This window comes from Chanodichthys erythropterus, chromosome 17 (genome assembly GCF_024489055.1).
Source record: "Chanodichthys erythropterus isolate Z2021 chromosome 17, ASM2448905v1, whole genome shotgun sequence".
In the NCBI taxonomy this organism is placed as follows: domain Eukaryota; kingdom Metazoa; phylum Chordata; class Actinopteri; order Cypriniformes; family Xenocyprididae; genus Chanodichthys; species Chanodichthys erythropterus.
Genome location: NC_090237.1, coordinates 1,078,340 through 1,096,789, shown reverse-complemented (window position 1 = coordinate 1,096,789; position 18,450 = coordinate 1,078,340). Strand labels below are relative to the sequence as shown.

The 18,450-nt window shown below is 33.5% G+C and overlaps 3 protein-coding genes across 4 annotated transcripts; all 3 read left to right on the top strand.

The window, feature by feature from the left end:
- Positions 1-459: 459 nt before the first annotated feature.
- On the top strand, positions 460-6,285 carry si:ch1073-429i10.1 (delta(14)-sterol reductase TM7SF2). The gene is made up of 11 exons (XM_067365385.1): positions 460-617; positions 692-782; positions 924-1,108; positions 1,178-1,232; positions 1,314-1,511; positions 3,471-3,574; positions 3,645-3,761; positions 4,029-4,197; positions 4,305-4,385; positions 5,863-5,985; positions 6,070-6,285. Exons 1-11 carry the CDS (start codon positions 558-560, stop codon positions 6,228-6,230), a joined length of 1,344 nt encoding a protein of 447 aa, XP_067221486.1. The 5' UTR covers positions 460-557; the 3' UTR covers positions 6,231-6,285.
- Positions 6,286-8,591: 2,306 nt separating this feature from the next.
- Positions 8,592-12,521, top strand: LOC137004763 (histone H3.3A). Of its 2 annotated transcripts, none has more exons than XM_067365375.1 (4): positions 8,592-8,719; positions 9,822-9,965; positions 10,039-10,192; positions 11,914-12,520. In XM_067365375.1, the coding sequence occupies exons 2-4, from the start codon at positions 9,838-9,840 to the stop codon at positions 12,040-12,042; spliced, it is 411 nt and encodes a 136-aa protein (XP_067221476.1). In that variant the 5' UTR covers positions 8,592-8,719; positions 9,822-9,837; the 3' UTR covers positions 12,043-12,520. The 2 variants fall into 2 exon arrangements, with proteins under 2 accessions (XP_067221476.1, XP_067221477.1); XM_067365376.1 differs by lacking the exon at positions 8,592-8,719 and adding an exon at positions 9,533-9,557 and having other exon boundaries at positions 11,914-12,521.
- A 1,406-nt stretch (positions 12,522-13,927) lies between these two features.
- LOC137004846 (histone H3.3A) lies at positions 13,928-17,413 on the top strand. The gene is made up of 4 exons (XM_067365505.1): positions 13,928-14,042; positions 14,697-14,840; positions 14,914-15,067; positions 16,427-17,413. Exons 2-4 carry the CDS (start codon positions 14,713-14,715, stop codon positions 16,553-16,555), a joined length of 411 nt encoding a protein of 136 aa, XP_067221606.1. The 5' UTR covers positions 13,928-14,042; positions 14,697-14,712; the 3' UTR covers positions 16,556-17,413.
- Positions 17,414-18,450: the final 1,037 nt, after the last annotated feature.

Genomic DNA, 18,450 nt, shown 5'->3' with positions numbered 1-18,450 from the left:
GAACTTTGCTTTTAAATGTTCTTTTCAGAACATTGCTTTTACATTCTGAAACACGTGGTAACATTTAAAAAATGTTACACAAACATCTAAATAAAATATTTCAGAAATAAAACATTACTTTTTCCTTTTGTTTCTGTGCTAACGTTTTGATCAGAGCCGTTGAAAATCATATTTAAGGGCTCTGGTTTTGACAATATTATTCAATTCCAGATAACTTTGAACGAACATTCTATTAATGTTACTGGAAGAACGTTTCTTTGTAACTTTGAGAGAACTTTGCCAGAACATAAGTTAAAGTTCAGAGAACATTCCAGGGGATTTTAATGGCAGCTTCATGAAGTGTAGGTTTTCATCACATCTCTTTCAGAATGAGGGAAGTAAGGCCCGTCCGTTGAACGTTCTCTGCTATTGCACGTTTCATTCAGAGATATTGCAACCTGTCAGTATGTGTAGTAACAGCTGGAGCATAAAAACCTCTGTCTTTGGTGAATACAGTAGTGTGGAGTTGTGCTGTAGTGTTAAAGTTCCCAGCTGATTTAAACATTTGAGTTGGCACAATGGGTTTGAACGAGTATGCACAGACTGTGACTATGACGTCTCCCAATCAAGAACATCAGGTGAGCTTCTGAAATGAAATCCAGTGTTTATTCCAGATTGGCTGTATGTTTACACCCCTCTGACTGCCCTACAGCTGCACAGGAATGGATCAGACACACGGAAGCTCAAGGATGAAGATGATGGCAAAGGTGTGGTTCAGGTCCACAGTAAATGGAACCCCATGTGTAAGTGCTCTAGTTATATCTTATATTCATATTATAGCATATAGATGTAACAAATCTTTATATTTCTGTTCTGTAAATGTATGCAAATTGGTGCATATTTAATTTGATAATACCTCATTTGCATATTTCTGTGTGTGTCAGTTCTGTCGCTGGTGTGTGTTTTGTTGGGTGTCTCTCTCATAATGCTGCTAGATGGCTGTCGCTCCTCCTCTGACTCGTGGGTTTTGCTCAGCTCTGTCGGATCCATCTGGGACTGGACGTCTGTGTCCGTGGTGCTGCTGTTCATTGTCCTGCAGGCGGCGCTCTATCATCTACCTGTGGGACAGGTGAGACCAGAAATGAGCTTTCCCGCGAAACCAGCAGTTATTTATTTTAATTTATCCTCCTTTATGCAGGTGAGTGAAGGCAAGATGGGCTGTAATGGAAAGCATTTAAAATACAAACTCAACGGTAGGAGACTGAACATAAATCTTTGGGTAATATATATATTGAATGTGTTGAGCATCTTTCAGGGTTTTGCGTCTTCTGCAGGTCTGTATGCGTTCCTGCTGAGCGCGGCTCTGTTCTCGGCGCTGTGGTTCTGTGGCGTCCTGCGGGCCGGCGCCGTGACGGACAGGATCTTATCTCTGGTCAGCGCTGGCATGGCCGTCTCTCTGCTGCTCAGCCTGGTGTTGTACCTGTGTCCGATCCACACACACGCCTCTGCACAGGTGCACTATGACAACACAGGTGCAGCAAACTTCCTATAACTTACCTATAAAGATGTATTTAAGTGGGTTAAAAACTCTTGAGTTCAACTAATTGCATTTAATATAAATTTAAACAACATGCAATTAAGTGTATGAAAGTATATTCTTTACATAAACATAGACTCTTAAAAAATATATTCGAAGAAGGTTTTAACGTTTAACCATTAAACCATTTCCAATACATTAGGAAAACTTTTTTTTTTTTTACTTGAACATTCAAAACATCCAGGGTTTAAAAACGTTGTGTGAACGTTAAGAGAACATTCCATTTTCGGCAAACATCATGGAAATTTTTAATGTTCTCTGAACGTTACCTTGAATTTCCTCTGAATGTTACTTGTAATGTTCTCTAAATGTTACTTTTGAATGTTCTCTAAACGTAACTTTGAATTTTCTCTAAATGTTACTTTTAATTTTCTCTAAATGTTACTTTTGAATGTTCTCTAAACGTTACTTTGAATTTTCTCTAAATGTTACTTTTAATTTTTCTAAATGTTACTTTTGAATGTTCTCTAAACGTAACTTTGAATTTTCTCTAAATGTTACTTTTAATTTTCTCTAAATGTTACTTTTGAATGTTCTCTAAACGTTACTTTGAATTTTCTCTAAATGTTACTTTTAATTTTTCTAAATGTTACTTTTGAATGTTCTCTAAACGTAACTTTGAATTTTCTCTAAATGTTACTTTTAATTTTCTCTAAATGTTACTTTTGAATGTTCTCTAAACGTTACTTTGAATTTTCTCTAAATGTTACTTTTAATTTCTCTAAACGTTACTTTGAATTTTCTCTAAATGTTACTTTTGAATGTTCTCTAAACGTTACTTTGAATTTTCTCTAAATGTTACTTTTAATTTCTCTAAATGTTACTTTGAATGTTCTCTAAACGTTACTTTGAATGTTCTCTGAACGTTACTTTTGAATGTTCTCTAAACGTAACTTTGAATTTTCTCTAAATGTTACTTTTAATTTTCTCTAAATGTTACTTTTGAATGTTCTCTAAACGTTACTTTGAATTTTCTCTAAATGTTACTTTTAATTTTCTCTAAATGTTACTTTTGAATGTTCTCTAAACGTTACTTTGAATTTTCTCTAAATGTTACTTTTAATTTCTCTAAATGTTACTTTTGAATGTTCTCTAAACGTTACTTTGAATTTTCTCTAAATGTTACTTTTAATTTCTCTAAGTTACTTTGAATGTTCTCTAAACGTTACTTTGAATTTTCTCTAAACGTTACTTTGAATTTTCTCTAAATGTTACTTTTAATTTCTCTAAATGTTACTTTGAATGTTCTCTAAACGTTACTTTGAATGTTCTCTGAACGTTACTTTTGAATGTTCTCTAAACGTTACTTTGAATGTTCTCTGAACGTTACTTTTGAATGTTCTCTGAACGTTACTTCGAATGTTCTCTGAACGTTACTTTGAATGTTCTTTAAACATTACTTTTAATTTTCTCTAAATGTTACTTTGAATGTTCTCTGAAAGTTACTTTTGAAAGTTCTCTAAATGTTACTTTTAAATGTTCTCTGAACGTTAATTTGAATTAATTCTAAATGTTACTTTGAATGTTCTCTGGACGTTACTTTTGAATGTTTTCTGAACATTACTTTTAATGTTCTCTAAATGTTACTTTTGAATGTTCTCTGAACGTAACTTTGAATTTTCTCTAAATGTTACTTTTAATGTTCTCTAAATGTTACTTTTGAATGTTCTCTGAACGTTACTTTGAATGTTCTCTGAACGTTACTTTTGAATGTTCTTTTCAGAACGCTGCTTTTACATTCTGAAACACTAACATTTAAAATGTTACACAAAGTTGTTTCTGTGTTAACGTTTTGACAATATTATTAAATTATTAAATATTTCTGTCATAAAAGTATGCTAAAGTAGTGTACTTGATTTCACAAGCGTGTTCAGTGGTCATTTGTGTTTTATAGCGGATCCTCTGCTGAGGTTTGTTCTGGGTCAGAAGATGGATCCTCGTCTGGGCATCATCGACGTCAAACACTTTGTCATGGTCAGGATCGGATTCATCGGCTGGGTAAGTTTGTGTACACGAGTTTGAAGATATGAAATGACAGGTGACTGACATCTGTGTGTTTGTCCTGCAGGCCATGATGGATCTGAATTATCTCCTGACCGCGATAGAGATGAACTCGCTATCTCTCTCTCTGGTGCTAGTGATCGTCTTTCATCTCATTTACATACTGGACTTCCTCATCGATGAGGTAAGCAGGCCATACTGTTTCCTCATTGGCTTAAGGGTCTGTTGTCCGTCATGTGTGATGTGTTTGTACACTGCAAAAAATATGATTCTCTTAGCTTGTATTTCTGTCTTGTTTTCCAGCACAAATATCTAAACATTCTTAAATCAAGATACATTAACTGGAGAAGCAAAATGACTGAAGATATTAAGTTTATACTTAAAACAAGAACAAATATCTGCCAATTTCTGGTGCCTGATGTTGTGTCATGTTTATGATGCGGTTCATTAGGGATCTGTGCTGACGACCAAAGAGTTCACAGATGAGCCAATTGGCTTCATTATGATTTTGGGCGAGTTCATCTGGATCCCTTTCTTCTCCAGTCTTCCTGTTTACTTCCTTCTTCAGAGGCCCAATCACATCCATTTCCTGTCAGCCGTGCCCATCTGCCTGCTCTTCGGTGAGAATGATCTTCATTCATCAGCCATCAGACCTCACATTTAGGAAAGAAACAAGCGTGATTACATGCTAGTGATTGTTAAAACACTCAATGCAATGTATTGACAGGTACTGGCTTCCTGATTTATTACCTGTCCAACGAGCAGAAAGATGGTTTCCGCAGAAATCCAAATGACCCGGCCTACGCTTGTACGTGTAAACTTTTCATATTCTCATCCTCGTTAGCCAACTGTGGTCATAAGTCCCAATGAAATCTATTGGTAATGAAAGAACTTCCAACCATAGTTCAGTTTGGGAAACGCACCCCTGCTTGCTCTCTGGTTTTTGTGATGTAAAAAATTAAATCAGAACTTTTGCACATCTTTATGCAAAAATGCCGACCTATGCAATGCCAATGAAAACCAAAGTGACACATTTCAGAGGAAAAAGAACTTGAAACAACCTAATTGCATAAGTCTACACCCCCCTTGATAGTTGCAAAAACAAGTAAGAACCACCTGATAACTCATTATTTATATTAAAACTTTGGTCCCACTTTATATTAGGTGTCTTTACTTTTCTACATTTTGACAAATAAGTATAAGATTAAAAAGTCAAATTTATACAATAAGTCAAAATTATGACATTCTGTCATTTTTTGTGACTTTTTATGTCTTAATTTTAACTTGTCATAATTGACTTTTTAATTTATATAATTATAAAATATATGACATTTCAACTTAGTGTGTCATAACTTTTACTTTTTTTCATTCACTTTAAGACAGAATTGAGTTCGTTATAATGTAAATTTCAACTTGTCATAACTGACTTTTTTATTCATAATTCCGCTTGTACGTGTAAACTCTTCATATTCTCATCCTGGGTTGCATTAACGAAAGCATCGTTAGCCAACTATGGTCGTAAGTCCCAGTGATATCTATTGGTAACGAACCAACCATAGTTCGCTTTGGGAAACGCACCCCTACTTGCTCTCTGGTTTTTGTGACCTAAAAACTGAAATCAGAACTCTTGCATGTCTTTATGGAAAAATGCTGACCTATGCAATGCCAATGAAAACCAAATTGACACATTTCAGAGAAAAAAATACTTGAAATAACCTAATTGCATAAGTCTGCACCCCCTTTATTGTTATGGCTGTGTTCAGAATTACCTAATCAAGTTCTAATGAAGTGTCTTCATCTGAAGTGACTCTGATTAACTCCAAACTGAGGGGTCATTTTCACAACACCATTTTCAACCAAAAACAGAAAACGTTTTATGCGTTTTGGCCGTTCGTTTACATGACAATGGCGTTTTGGGGGCCTGATAAGTCTTTGAATACAATATCGTTTTTGTAAGCTACAAAAACGTGAATTTGTGAAAACGGTGACATCATGCGTATGCATATTAGTGTTTATTTACAAAGTGACATCGCCATCTACTGGCCTTGCAGCAGAATACAGCATTTTTAGTCATTTTTGCGAATCTGTGTGATATTTATATCCAGTGATTGTCTTCTACTTTAAGAGTTTTAGGACCATTTTTGTTCCAAGTAAACACTACTTCATAAATGTACGCCAAGAAAGCATAAGATTGAGATTCACTCAAACTCTGGCATGCATAAAAGTAAATGTGTTGGTCCAATCAATGCTGTAGTGGTGGTTGATGATCTCGACCTCTTTCAAAGGTCTGCAAACAATCCGAAGCCCAACAGGGAGACGCCTTCTGGTTTCTGGATGGTTCGGATGGGTTAGACACCCTAACTACCTAGGAGACATTCTGATGATGTTTGCCTGGTGTCTTCCCTGCGGTACGGGTACCTGCACACGTGTTCTTGACAGAAACATTCAGTTTTTGCATGTTTTATCTCAACTGCTGTTTGTCTTCCATTCAGGGTTCACCAGCGTTCTGCCGTACTTGCCGCCACTGCAGTGCTTTCACTTATTGAGGCATCGAGCCATTGAGATCGAAGATTCGTGTCTGAAGAAGCACGGCGACGCCTGGCGAGAATATTGCCGCCGAGTGCCGTACAAACTGGTGCCTCATGTGTACTGAAGATCTGATATCTCTAATGTGGATTCTTTTGTACATAAACTTTTATCAAAGCATGGATCTTTTGTAGAGTTATTATTCTTAGCTGTGCAAATTTGAACACATAAGTCCAGACCAAGCAATGTGACATTTCATTTCCACAAAAAGGAAAATATTACAGTGTGGATTCGCTGTATATAAAATATATAATATATAAAAAACTTATATAACATATATAAAACTTCAAGGTTGTGCAAAAAAACAAGTAAGAACCACTTGATAACTCATTATTAATATTAAAACTTTGGTCCCACTTTATATTAGGTGTCTTTAGAAAGAAATAAACTATGACAAAAAGTCAAATAAAAAGTCAAATTTATATGATAAAAAGTCAAAATTAACATTTAATTAATCAAGATAAATGTGACTTTTTATGTCTTAATTTCAGCTTGTCATAATTGACTTATATAATTGACTTAATTTATATCATTCAAAAATGTGACATTTCAACTTAGTGTGTCATAATTTTTACTTTTTGTCATTCGCTTTAAGTCAGAATTTAGTTTTTTTTTATGTAAATTTCAACTTGTCATAACTGACTTTTTAATTCATAATTCCAAATTTTGTCATTCTTTCGACTTGATGTCTTAAAAATTCAATGACAAAAAGTCAAAATTAAGTCAGAATTGTTTTTTATCATCGTTTCAAACTTTTTAATGTCATAATTTCACTTTGTCATAATTGACTTTTTAATGCATGAATCCAAATTTGATGTCATTTTGACTTAGTGTGTTATAATTTTGACTTTTTGTCATTGACTTTTTAAGTCAGAATTTATTTTTTGTAATAATTTTGACTTTTTAAAATGTAAATTTCAACTTGTCATAACTGACTTTTTAATTCATAATTCCAAATTGTATGTCATTATTTTGATTTTTTGTCATTGACTTTTAAAGTCAGAATAGTTTTTTGTCATCATTTCAAACTTTTTAATGTCATAATTTCAATTTGTCATAATTGACTTTTTAATGCATGAATCTGAGTTTAAAGGGTTAGTTCACCCAAAAATGAAAATTCTGTCATTAATTACTCACCCTCATATCGTTCCACACCCGTAAGACCTTTGTTCATCTTCAGAACACAAATTAAGATATTTTTGATGAAATCCGATGGCTCGGTGAGGCCTACATAGCCAGCAATCACATTTCCTCTCTCAAGATCCATTAATGTACTAAAAACATATTTAAATCAGTTCATGTGAGTACAGTGGCTCAATATTAATATTATAAAGCCACGAGAATATTTTTGGTGCGCCAAAAAAACAAAATAACTTATATAAGCTTCATAATTTAATATATAAGCTTCATAATTTTGGCTTTTTGTCATCAACATTTTCAGTCAGAATTTAGTTTGTGTCATAATTTTGACTTTTTAATTCATAATTCTGAATTTTGTCATTATTTCGACGATGTCATAATTTTGACTTTTTGTCATTGACATTTGAAGTCAGAATTTAGTTTTTTTGTCATAATTTTGACTTTTTAATTCATAATTCCGAATTTTGTCATTATTTCGACTTGATGTCATAATTTTGACTTTTTGTCATCAATGTTTTCAGTCAGAATTTAGTTTTTTTTCACACAAAAAAATAGTTTGGCTTCGTAATATTTAATCAAAATCTGAAAATGCACCTCCCCTCTGCGACGGTGCCCCTTCCCTTATGACGTCAGTTTGACGGCTTGGGTTGATATCGCTTAAACCACTCCCCTCCGACCGTTAGTCTGCAATGAGCGAGAGATGGAGAGGAGGAGCGCTGAAGTAAAACTCTGCCCTCTATTCAATATTCCGTTTCACTTGGAATTATGTCACAACACTGGAGAAAAGTCGTTTGCAACTTCTGGTTCACGCGGACTTTAATGTCATAATTTTGACTTTTTTTCATAATTTTGACTTTTTTTTGTCATTTCAAACTTTTTAATGTCATAATTTCAATTTATATTTCAATATATGTAAATTATAAGACTTTTGTAAATTATAATAAGAATTTTTAATGCGTTAACCGAATTTCATTTTTTTTTTTTTTGACTAGTAATTTTGACTTTTTTTCCATTGACTTTTTAAGATAGTAGTTTTGTCATCATTTCGACTTTTTAGTGTCTTAATTTCGATTTAGTGTCATAATTTCAACTTTTATCGCTTTAAGGTCATTTTTACTGAAAATATTACTATGCTGTTGCATTTAAATCTCATTCTCAGCAATAATTTTACTGCTTTTACAGAGGTACACTGACCAAAAAGATACAAGAGTGTGTTCAGTGTGGTAAACACTGTTTCTGCTCTTAAAACTGTGCTTTTACACTATTATAAGACAGAAAGAGCGTCAGTGTGTGATTAGTGTAATGAGGCGCGCGAGCCGCGGTGTATGATGGGACACCATCAGCCATTTCACCTCAAACTCTGTTCAAGCAGCAGAATCCCTCGCCAGCGGAATAAACTTCGAGAAACCCCGACAGGTGAGTCCTCGCCCGGTACACACTTCACACGGGCCCGTTTAACGGTAACAGGAGTGAACAGTCACGTGTGTGAACTGTGTGAGTTTCGCGAGGATAAATCGCTTTAAAGAGTCTCGATCTGTTTCTGAGAGGAGAGAAACGCGTCGCGCGCTCAGTCTCATCACTATCGCTTTCCTTCGATGAATTAAACTCATTCTCACACTTCTGCTCGCGGGGGTTTTCAGAAATACTTGCTGACAGTGTGTGTTACCGCTGCGCGCCGCCAAACGCGATCCGTGTGGCGGTAATTCGCTGGAAATCGCGTCATTTGTGCTTCGCGCTATAAACTGATATTTTATCTCTAAACTGAAATTTCAAGCAGCCATTATGTCCGCGGGGCGGGGCTTAACTTACACTCAGCGCTGATTGGTGCGGAGCGGCTGAAGCAACGCCCCACCAGTCTGTAGCTCGCGTTTATAGGCGGAGAGTGTTGATTGATGGGTGTCACACTGAAACCATGGTGAAACTCGACATGAATCATTGAGGTAATGGAGGGTCAGACCGAAACATTTTACTGCAGTTCTGTTAATGATTTACAAAAAACTAGTTGAGAACAGAACGAAAAGCCTTTATATATTCTGTTTGGCAATACAAGACATATATTAAAGGGTTAGTTCACCCAAAAATGAAAATGATGTAATTAATTACTCTCCCTCATGTCGTTCAACAGTCGTAAGATCTTCGTTCATCTTCAGAACACAAGATATTTTTGATGAAATCCAATGGGCCTGCATAGCCAGCAATGACATTTCCTCTCTCAAGATCCATTAATGTACTAAAAACATTTAAATCAGTTCATGTGAGTACAGTGGTTCAATATTAATATTATAAAGTCACCAGAATATTTTTGGTGCGTCAAAAAAACAAAATAACGACTTATATAGTGATGACCGATTTCAAAACACTGCTTCAGGAAGCTTTGGAGCGTTATGAATCTTTTGTGTTGAATCAGTGGTCACGTGATTTCAGCAGTTTGACACGCGATCTGAACAGTGATTCGACACAAAAGATTCATAACGTTAGTTTGTTTGTTTGTGAAGTGTGTACTATTTCTGAGTTTCAGGTGATCGTGTGTCAGGATGGCCCGTACTAAGCAAACCGCCCGTAAGTCGACTGGAGGAAAAGCTCCTCGTAAGCAGCTGGCGACTAAAGCGGCCCGTAAGAGCGCCCCGTCCACCGGAGGAGTCAAGAAGCCCCATCGCTACAGGTGAGGAGGTCACGTGATGCGCGGCTCCGTGTTTCGCGGGGCGAGCGCTAACGGCTCTGTCTGTGTCCTGCAGGCCCGGGACCGTGGCTCTGCGTGAGATCCGCCGCTACCAGAAGTCCACCGAGCTGCTGATCCGCAAGCTTCCCTTCCAGCGTCTGGTCCGAGAGATCGCACAGGACTTCAAGACCGACCTGCGCTTCCAGAGCGCCGCCATCGGAGCGCTGCAGGTCCGTCACATCGCCACCTACTGACAGAGAAACACGCGTGATAAACATAATAACTGACATGAAATATAACAAAACATTTCAGGTTATTTAGTTACACTTGATGTACTAATGTTACTAAAACTATAGCTGAAATAAAAATGAATAAAAACCAAATAGACATAAAAAAACATTTCTATTTTAATTTTTAGTTTAACTTGATGTACTAAAATAACTAAAAAATGAACAAAACTATATAGACATGTTTTAAAAAAAAATCTTTTCATTTCTTGAAAAATCACTAAAGTTAAATAAAAATATATTAAGAAATATTGCAAGTAAAATCTAATCAAAATATGAATGAATAAAGTATACACATACTGTATATATTTTTTAAAGAAAAAAATCTAATTTTCATTTAGTTTAACTTGGTCTACTAAAATAACTTAAATTGAATAAAATTTTAAAAAAAAATAAACTATATAGAAATTTTAAAAAAATTACTAAAGTAAAACTTATAAAAATATTTTAAAATCACATTTAAAAACATCAAAAAAATTCTAATTCAAAATATGAAAATTCATAAATAGACATTTAAATAAAATTATATTTTCATTTAGTTTAACTTGATGTACTAAATAACTAAAACTGAATAAAAATGAAAAATTAATAAAGACTATATAGACGTTTGTAAAAAAAATATATTAAATTATTATACAATTAAATGTATTAATAATTAAATTATCACCCTTAATAATAAAAATAAAATTACAAAAATATTAAAATCTAATTTAAAATATATGAAAATGAAAATAATATATAATTGTAATTTTATAATGAAAATAATAAAAAAAAACATTTATTTAGTTTAACTTGATAAAAATGAGAAATTAATTAACTATATAGACATTTAAAAGATACTTAAAATGAAAACCAAATAAATATTGAAAATAGTCAAATTCAAAAAATGAAAATGAATAAAAACTATAGACATTTAGAAAAAAACCTCTACTTTAATTTAGTTTAACTTGATGTACTAAATTAAATAAACTAAAATATTAAATAATTAAATTAATGAAATGATCACCCTTAATATTAAAAAATAAAATGTAAAAAATATTAAAAATAGTCTTATTCAAAATATGAAAATGAATAAAAAAAAATTTAGTTTAACTTGATTTACTAAAATAACTAAAACTGAAAAATTGTAAGATAAAAAGTTACCTTTTTAATTTATTTTATGCCGAAGCAGAAATGCACTTACAGAAGTAAAACTGAAATAAAAATGAATAAAAACTATATAGACTTTTTTTAAGGACAAAAAAAGTATTTCTCATTTTCATTTAGTTTAACTTGATTTACAAAAAGAACTAAAACTGACAAAAAAATAATTAACTATATAGACACATTTTTATAAATTACTAAAACTTTAACATAAAATTAGAACAAAAATAAAATTTAAATATTATCTAATTGAAAATATATTAAAAATAAAATGTAATTCAAGTTATAAAAATAAATAAAAAACTATACACATTTTTTTAAATATATATTTTTCTTTAAGTTTATCTTGATGTACTGAAATAATTAAAATTGGGGGGGGGGAAATGAATAAAAACGATATATAATTAACTAAAATGTAAAATGAAAAGATATATATAATAGAATCTAACTCAAAATATAAACAAAAACTACAGCAGTATCTGCTTCCTCTGATGTCAGGTCATGTGACTGTGTGTTTGCAGGAGGCCAGCGAGGCGTATCTGGTGGGTCTGTTTGAGGACACTAACCTGTGCGCCATCCATGCCAAGCGTGTGACCATCATGCCCAAAGACATCCAGCTGGCGCGCCGCATCCGCGGAGAACGCGCCTGAGCCTCCGTCTGCTCCTCGTCCTCCTCTGTCTTCATCTCTGTGTGTGTTCTGTGTGTTTGTGTGTGTTGGATCGTCCTCTCAGAAGTCACGTGTCATGTGACTCCCTCAGGGTGACGGACTGAAGCACTAAATCAGTGGGGCTTTGATCTCACTTCGGGTGCTAACCTCCTCACTGGAACATCATCAAACACTCTTCTTCAAATATCTGTGTCGTTTTGAATGATCATGTGATGTCAGTTGAGCATTCTGGGATTGTGTCCCGACCGTCTCTGTGTTATTGATGAGCGTATGTAGCAACGGACTGTAGCTCTTTTATACCATTTGATATATTTCTTCATGAGTTGTTTAGTGCGATAGACACTCACTCAGGTTTTTCTACCCTTTCATGGTTTTTATCACGAGGTGATGAATTATGTTTGTTTTTGTAATCTTTGTACTAGACAGACAATAAATTGGTGTTGAACTGTCACTGAGTTATCAGAGCATTCCTCAGGTATGTTTCTCCATGTGACTTCATGTGTCAGAGGTTATGGAGACATCTCATGATCATGTGTTATGATTCACTAACGTGCTAATGTGTTTTCTTTACTCGCGCAAAACTTCAGTAACATTTCTGTACCGAAAAATAATCCTGCTTTATCCTGTAAAATCCTCATTTAAGTGTGACGCGTTTCTTAGAGGCTCATGTGGCTGAAACTGTTTTCAAACTGGGAAATACAGTGTAAAAACAACAACAAAAAATAAAATAATAAATGATAAAATTAAACAAAGTAAATAAACATTTGATTAAAATAAATAATTTGAATAAAATTGATAATTTGATTTAAAAAATAATAGAAATGCATTTAAATGCGCAAATACAGTTGAAGTAAATAATAAATTATTTAAAATAAAACAGATAATAAAATTGATTAAAATATATAAAATAAACAATCGACTTAAATGTGATTAAAATAAATAAAATCGATTTAAATACATTTTATTAAAAAACTATAAAAGACAAAATAATAAAATTTGACCACATTTGATTGAAATAAATAATTATTTAAATAAAATAAATATTATGTATTTTACTATAAGCGTGATTAAAATAAAAATCAATTGAAATAAAATAGAAAATACACAATCGATTGACATGTGAATAAAATAAATGATAAAATCGATTAAAAATAGATGAAATTGTAATAAAAGACAAAAATTAACAAATACATCTGATTAAAAAATAAAAATCGATTTAAATACATTTGATTAAAAATAACATTACTAAATAATAAAATGACAAATACATTTTGATTAAAATAAATAATAAAAACAAGTGTATTTTTATCAACAAAATTAATAAAATTGGAATTAAAAATGATTAAAATCAATAGAAATTGATTTATATAAATTTTGTGAAAATAAAAAAAATATTAAAACAAATTAAATAATACAATGTATACATTAATGAGTAACTTAAATACATTTGATTAAAATAAATACATGTATTACATTTTCTAATCAAAAATAATAAAATATGATTTTATTAAAATAAGAAAATATATAAAACAATGTACTTTAAAAATAAACATAGAGACTATAAAAAACATAATAATGTAAAATAATAGGAACGAAATATTTTCCAAATATTAGTTTACCACAATATAAATAGCTTCAGAATGTGGTTCATCGAATAAGATGATCATATATGGGGTTTGAACCTGCTTTAAAGCACATAAACAGAAATATGCCAAAATAATAATAATAATACCATCTGATTCCAGCACAACACTTTCTCTATCGGTGCAGTGATCATGTGTTTGATATCAGGCTGAATATATATATATATATATATATATATTAATACAGAATAGATGATTTTTGTGACACACAGAAAAGACTCCAGCGCGGTGCATTGTGGGAGCCGCTGATTGGCGCATTTCCGCTGCCATTGTGCACGAGAGACGGTAAATAACACTGAAGCTCAACTCTAAACACTCTTAAATATAGTTTCCACTAAGGTAAGACGATCAAGCCTGTGTGAATACACGTGTGTGATATTTAATTGTTATTTCAGGCAGAAATAAATCGCGTTTCGCGGTGATTCGCGTGAATTGGAGCGCGTGTGTGTTTATATGAGAGAAATACTGAAGCGTCTCAGTCTCGCGAGCTGCAGAATCCACCAAAATAAACTCATCTTTCACAAACGCCGAAAATCCACATAAACGCCGAAAATCCTGCTTTAAACATCCGATAATGCTTCCCTAGAGTCTTTTCTTCGCTGTCCGAGTGTGAAAGGCAGGAACAGTGCAGTAATTCCTGATGAAATTGTCGAAGTTTAATCGTTAGTTCGTGTCTTTTCTCCCTCTGTTTTCGGTTCGTATCAAACAGGCGCCATGATGTTCACAGATGACGGGCGGGGCTTACGCCAACCGTCTGGTTTATTTCCTGCGCTCTGATTGGTCGGCTCATGAATATTAACACAATAAGGGCTGAGCTTTGAGACGTGATTGTCAGGTTGAGCTTGATGTTGTTTTAAGCACCTGCTGGAGTTCAAACTCAATCTGAAACGTTCATAATGGCTTTTGTTATTTATCTAACGGTCACTTTATGTGGTTGTACATGATTATTAGATATTATTTGAATCTGAAGTGTGTACTATTTCTGAGTTTCAGGTGATCGTGTGTCAGGATGGCCCGTACTAAGCAAACCGCCCGTAAGTCGACTGGAGGAAAAGCTCCTCGTAAGCAGCTGGCGACTAAAGCGGCCCGTAAGAGCGCCCCGTCCACCGGAGGAGTCAAGAAGCCCCATCGCTACAGGTGAGGAGGTCACGTGATGCGCGGCTCCGTGTTTCGCGGGGCGAGCGCTAACGGCTCTGTCTGTGTCCTGCAGGCCCGGGACCGTGGCTCTGCGTGAGATCCGCCGCTACCAGAAGTCCACCGAGCTGCTGATCCGCAAGCTTCCCTTCCAGCGTCTGGTCCGAGAGATCGCACAGGACTTCAAGACCGACCTGCGCTTCCAGAGCGCCGCCATCGGAGCGCTGCAGGTCCGTCACATCGCCACCTACTGACAGAGAAACACATTTTCTGTTTCGTTTAGTTTAACTTATATTAAAAATAATGAAAACTACATAGACATTTTTAGTAAAATATTTTAAGTAAAGTAAATATTTTTTATTTTTAAGTAAAATAAAAATAGAAGATATAAATCCAATTCCCAATATAAATGAATAAACTATATAGACATTTTTTTAAAAGAGAAATTCTCATTTTCATTTAGTTTAACTTGATGTACTTAAATAACAAAAACTGAATAAAATGAAAAATAAAATAAACTATATAGACAATTAAAAAAAAATTTAAAGTAAAATGTAAAAAATATTTATTAAAAAAATTAACATTTAAAAAAATGTGAAAATGAATAAAAACTATAGACATTAAAAAAAATCTCATATTCATTTAGGTTTTCTTGATATACTAAAGCTAAAAATGAATAAAAGCTACATCGGCATTTTAAAAAATTGCTAAACTTAAATTAAAATAGATATATTATTTTTTTTTTATATTTATATTTTATATATTAAAAAATAAAATCTAATTCAAAATGAGTGAATAAACTGTATAAACATTTTGTTAAAAAAGACTAAATGGTCATTTTCATTTAGTATCTTAACGTACTAAAATAACTAAAAAACTACATAGACATTTTTAAAAGTTACTAAAGTAAAAAAAAATATATTAAAAAATAAAATCTAATTCAAAATATGAATAAACTATAAACAAAACTAACTTGGTGTACTAAAATAACAAACTGAATAAAATGAATAAACTACATTTAAAAAAAATATTAAAAATATATAATATATTTATAACAAATATTAAACAAAAAAATAAAATCTAATTCAAAATGTGAAATGAGTACAAACTAGAGTATAGACGTTTAAAAAAGAAAAGAAAATAGTATAATTTTAATTTAGTTTATCTTAATGTACTAAAATAACTAAAACTGAATAAATAAACTATATAGACATCTAAAAAATATTAAAAAATATGAAATAAAATCCAATTAAAAATGAGTGAATAAATTATATAAACACATTTTTGTTAAAGAGAAGTTATTTTTCTAAATAAAAACTATATAGACATTTAAAAAAATACTAAAGTAAAATAAAAATATAAAACTTTTATTAAACTTAATATTTTTAAAAAATGTAATGTTTAAAAAAATTATAATTTTAAGTTTAAGAAAATATTAACAAAAATCTCAACGATACTAAAACTGCTGCTTCCTCCGAAGTCAGGTCATGTGACTCTCGTGTCTTTTGTCAGGTCATGTGACTCTCGTGTCTGATGTCAGGTCATGTGACTCTCGTGTCTGATGTCAGGTCATGTGACTGTGTTTGCAGGAGGCCAGCGAGGCGTATCTGGTGGGTCTGTTTGAGGACACTAACCTGTGCGCCATCCATGCCAAGCGTGTGACCATCATGCCCAAAGACATCCAGCTGGCGCGCCGCATCCGCGGAGAACGCGCCTGAGCCTCCGTCTACTTTCTCTCTCTCTCTTTCTCTCTCTCTCTTGCTGTTTGTTGGTAGTTTTAGCGTGGGGTGGGGGGTTGGCGGTGATAAACGTGGTCGTCTCTCTGTTTTATGGCAGCAGACTATTAGGGTACTTCCTGTTTGCATGTACCAGCCGGTGCCTGATCAGCCTCACACACACACACACACACACACACGAGTGAAGCGGTCAGGGCTGATGTCTGCGTTCGGGGCGTCAGGGCCTCTCCTGCAGGGTGCTAAACAGCCCTGACCCTTCCCAGAGTGCCCTGCACCGTCCATCCTGAGCAGTGTGTGTGTGTGTGTGTGTGTCGATCAGCACAGGGATTTCTACACAAGTCCGAGCATCTCTCCAGCAAATGTTTATTATTGCAATATTATAAATTACTTTGAATAATTGTTTGTTTTTTTTAAATGCATTCATATAAGCTTGTTTCCTAGATCTAGAGCGTATTTTTCAAGAGGTATAAAGACATTTTTACATCACAAATCATGTTTATTTTCTCAAGGCAAACGGAGAATAATGTGTCCGTCCACGTTTCACTTCCCGTCTCTTGGGTCTTCTGATCATTTGAGCTGAATAAATATATTGGCTTGATACTGTTTTTCGGTTTTGCCACGTGAGTTTGTTTTCCTGACCGAGCAGAAGTCTGTTTTCTAGTCTCATCCGTCACCGTCACAGGATTCCTCAGGCAGACATGGAAACATTATCATTAATCCTGCTTGATATGTGGGTGTTTCTTGTGTTTCCCTTTGACTACAGAACATTCAGGTGTTTAAATAAAATGATCTTTGTAATTTGAAATTTCTCTTAATTGCGTAATAAATGGATGTCACACACTTTTTTTGTGGGTTGTCTTTTATTGTGAAGATGTTACAGTATATATTTTAGTTAATATAAATACAACTGTTCGTGTTAGCACAGAATATTAACATATACAACTTTTAATTATTTGAACATTAATTATTTTTCGTGACTACTATTTTGAAACGTGTAAAGAAGTATGTGGAGAACCGAAGTGAAGCGCAAACAAAGTGGAGGAAGTTCGTTACTCCTGTCTCTTGTGTTTACTAACTCCTGACAGATAGCTACTATAATAATGTATTAGTAAATTAACTTCAAGTATTTGCCGTTGTTCGTTAACTAATGTTAACAAATGAGACTTTCATTGTGATGCACTTGTTTGTGCTGCATTTCTTGTATGAACGATGCTAAACAAATAAAATACGTTGATCAATCAGTGCATTAGATTTATAATTATTAGTGTCGAATGCATTTACAAATTTAACCTGTTACTGATTCCAAATTATGGAACACATTGTACTCAGTAACGTGATCCATTACATTACACCTTTAAGGTAATATAATCGGACTACTTTTAAATTACTTTTTCGTTTATCACATCATTGTACCATATTGATATACCAAATAATATAAAAAGGTCGATATCGAAAACATGTAATGAATAAAATCATGTTATCAATAAAAAAATTAACTGTAGTCTGATTTTAAAACATAAAGACTATAGAATAACACAAGACGCTTCATTGTTTTGAATGGGAAAAAGTGCAACGCGCAATATGGCGGAATAAGTCCCACCATAAATAAGAGCCAATCGCCGACTGGTAAAGTCATCGCGTCACTGCAGCGGCCGTTAGAAGCTCCGGTTCCTATAGAAACAGTCAGACACAAGACGCGCATTTAGGACTGCGCATTAGCTTGATCCAGCCTGAAAAATAAACATTTTTGAAACAGCTGATGTCAGATTTTATTGGTGATTACAAATATGAAATTTAATCGAAAGCTTGGCAAACAGCTTTGGAGAATTTGATGTTTCCCCATTCATGACCGAAAGCCGTTTCAAAGATGGCCGCTG

Bases quoted from the DNA above. Each gene is read 5' to 3' on its own strand.
- si:ch1073-429i10.1 (XM_067365385.1), top strand. From the start codon at position 558: ATGGGTTTGAACGAGTATGCACAGACTGTGACTATGACGTCTCCCAAT. The intron at 1,233-1,313 runs GTAGGAGACTGA...CGTCTTCTGCAG, and splicing joins TTTAAAATACAAACTCAACG to GTCTGTATGCGTTCCTGCTG. The intron at 3,575-3,644 runs GTAAGTTTGTGT...TTTGTCCTGCAG, and splicing joins GGATCGGATTCATCGGCTGG to GCCATGATGGATCTGAATTA.
- LOC137004763 (XM_067365376.1), top strand. From the start codon at position 9,838: ATGGCCCGTACTAAGCAAACCGCCCGTAAGTCGACTGGAGGAAAAGCT. The intron at 9,966-10,038 runs GTGAGGAGGTCA...TGTGTCCTGCAG, and splicing joins AAGAAGCCCCATCGCTACAG to GCCCGGGACCGTGGCTCTGC. The intron at 10,193-11,913 runs GTCCGTCACATC...GTGTGTTTGCAG, and splicing joins CCGCCATCGGAGCGCTGCAG to GAGGCCAGCGAGGCGTATCT.
- LOC137004846 (XM_067365505.1), top strand. From the start codon at position 14,713: ATGGCCCGTACTAAGCAAACCGCCCGTAAGTCGACTGGAGGAAAAGCT. The intron at 14,841-14,913 runs GTGAGGAGGTCA...TGTGTCCTGCAG, and splicing joins AAGAAGCCCCATCGCTACAG to GCCCGGGACCGTGGCTCTGC. The intron at 15,068-16,426 runs GTCCGTCACATC...CTGTGTTTGCAG, and splicing joins CCGCCATCGGAGCGCTGCAG to GAGGCCAGCGAGGCGTATCT.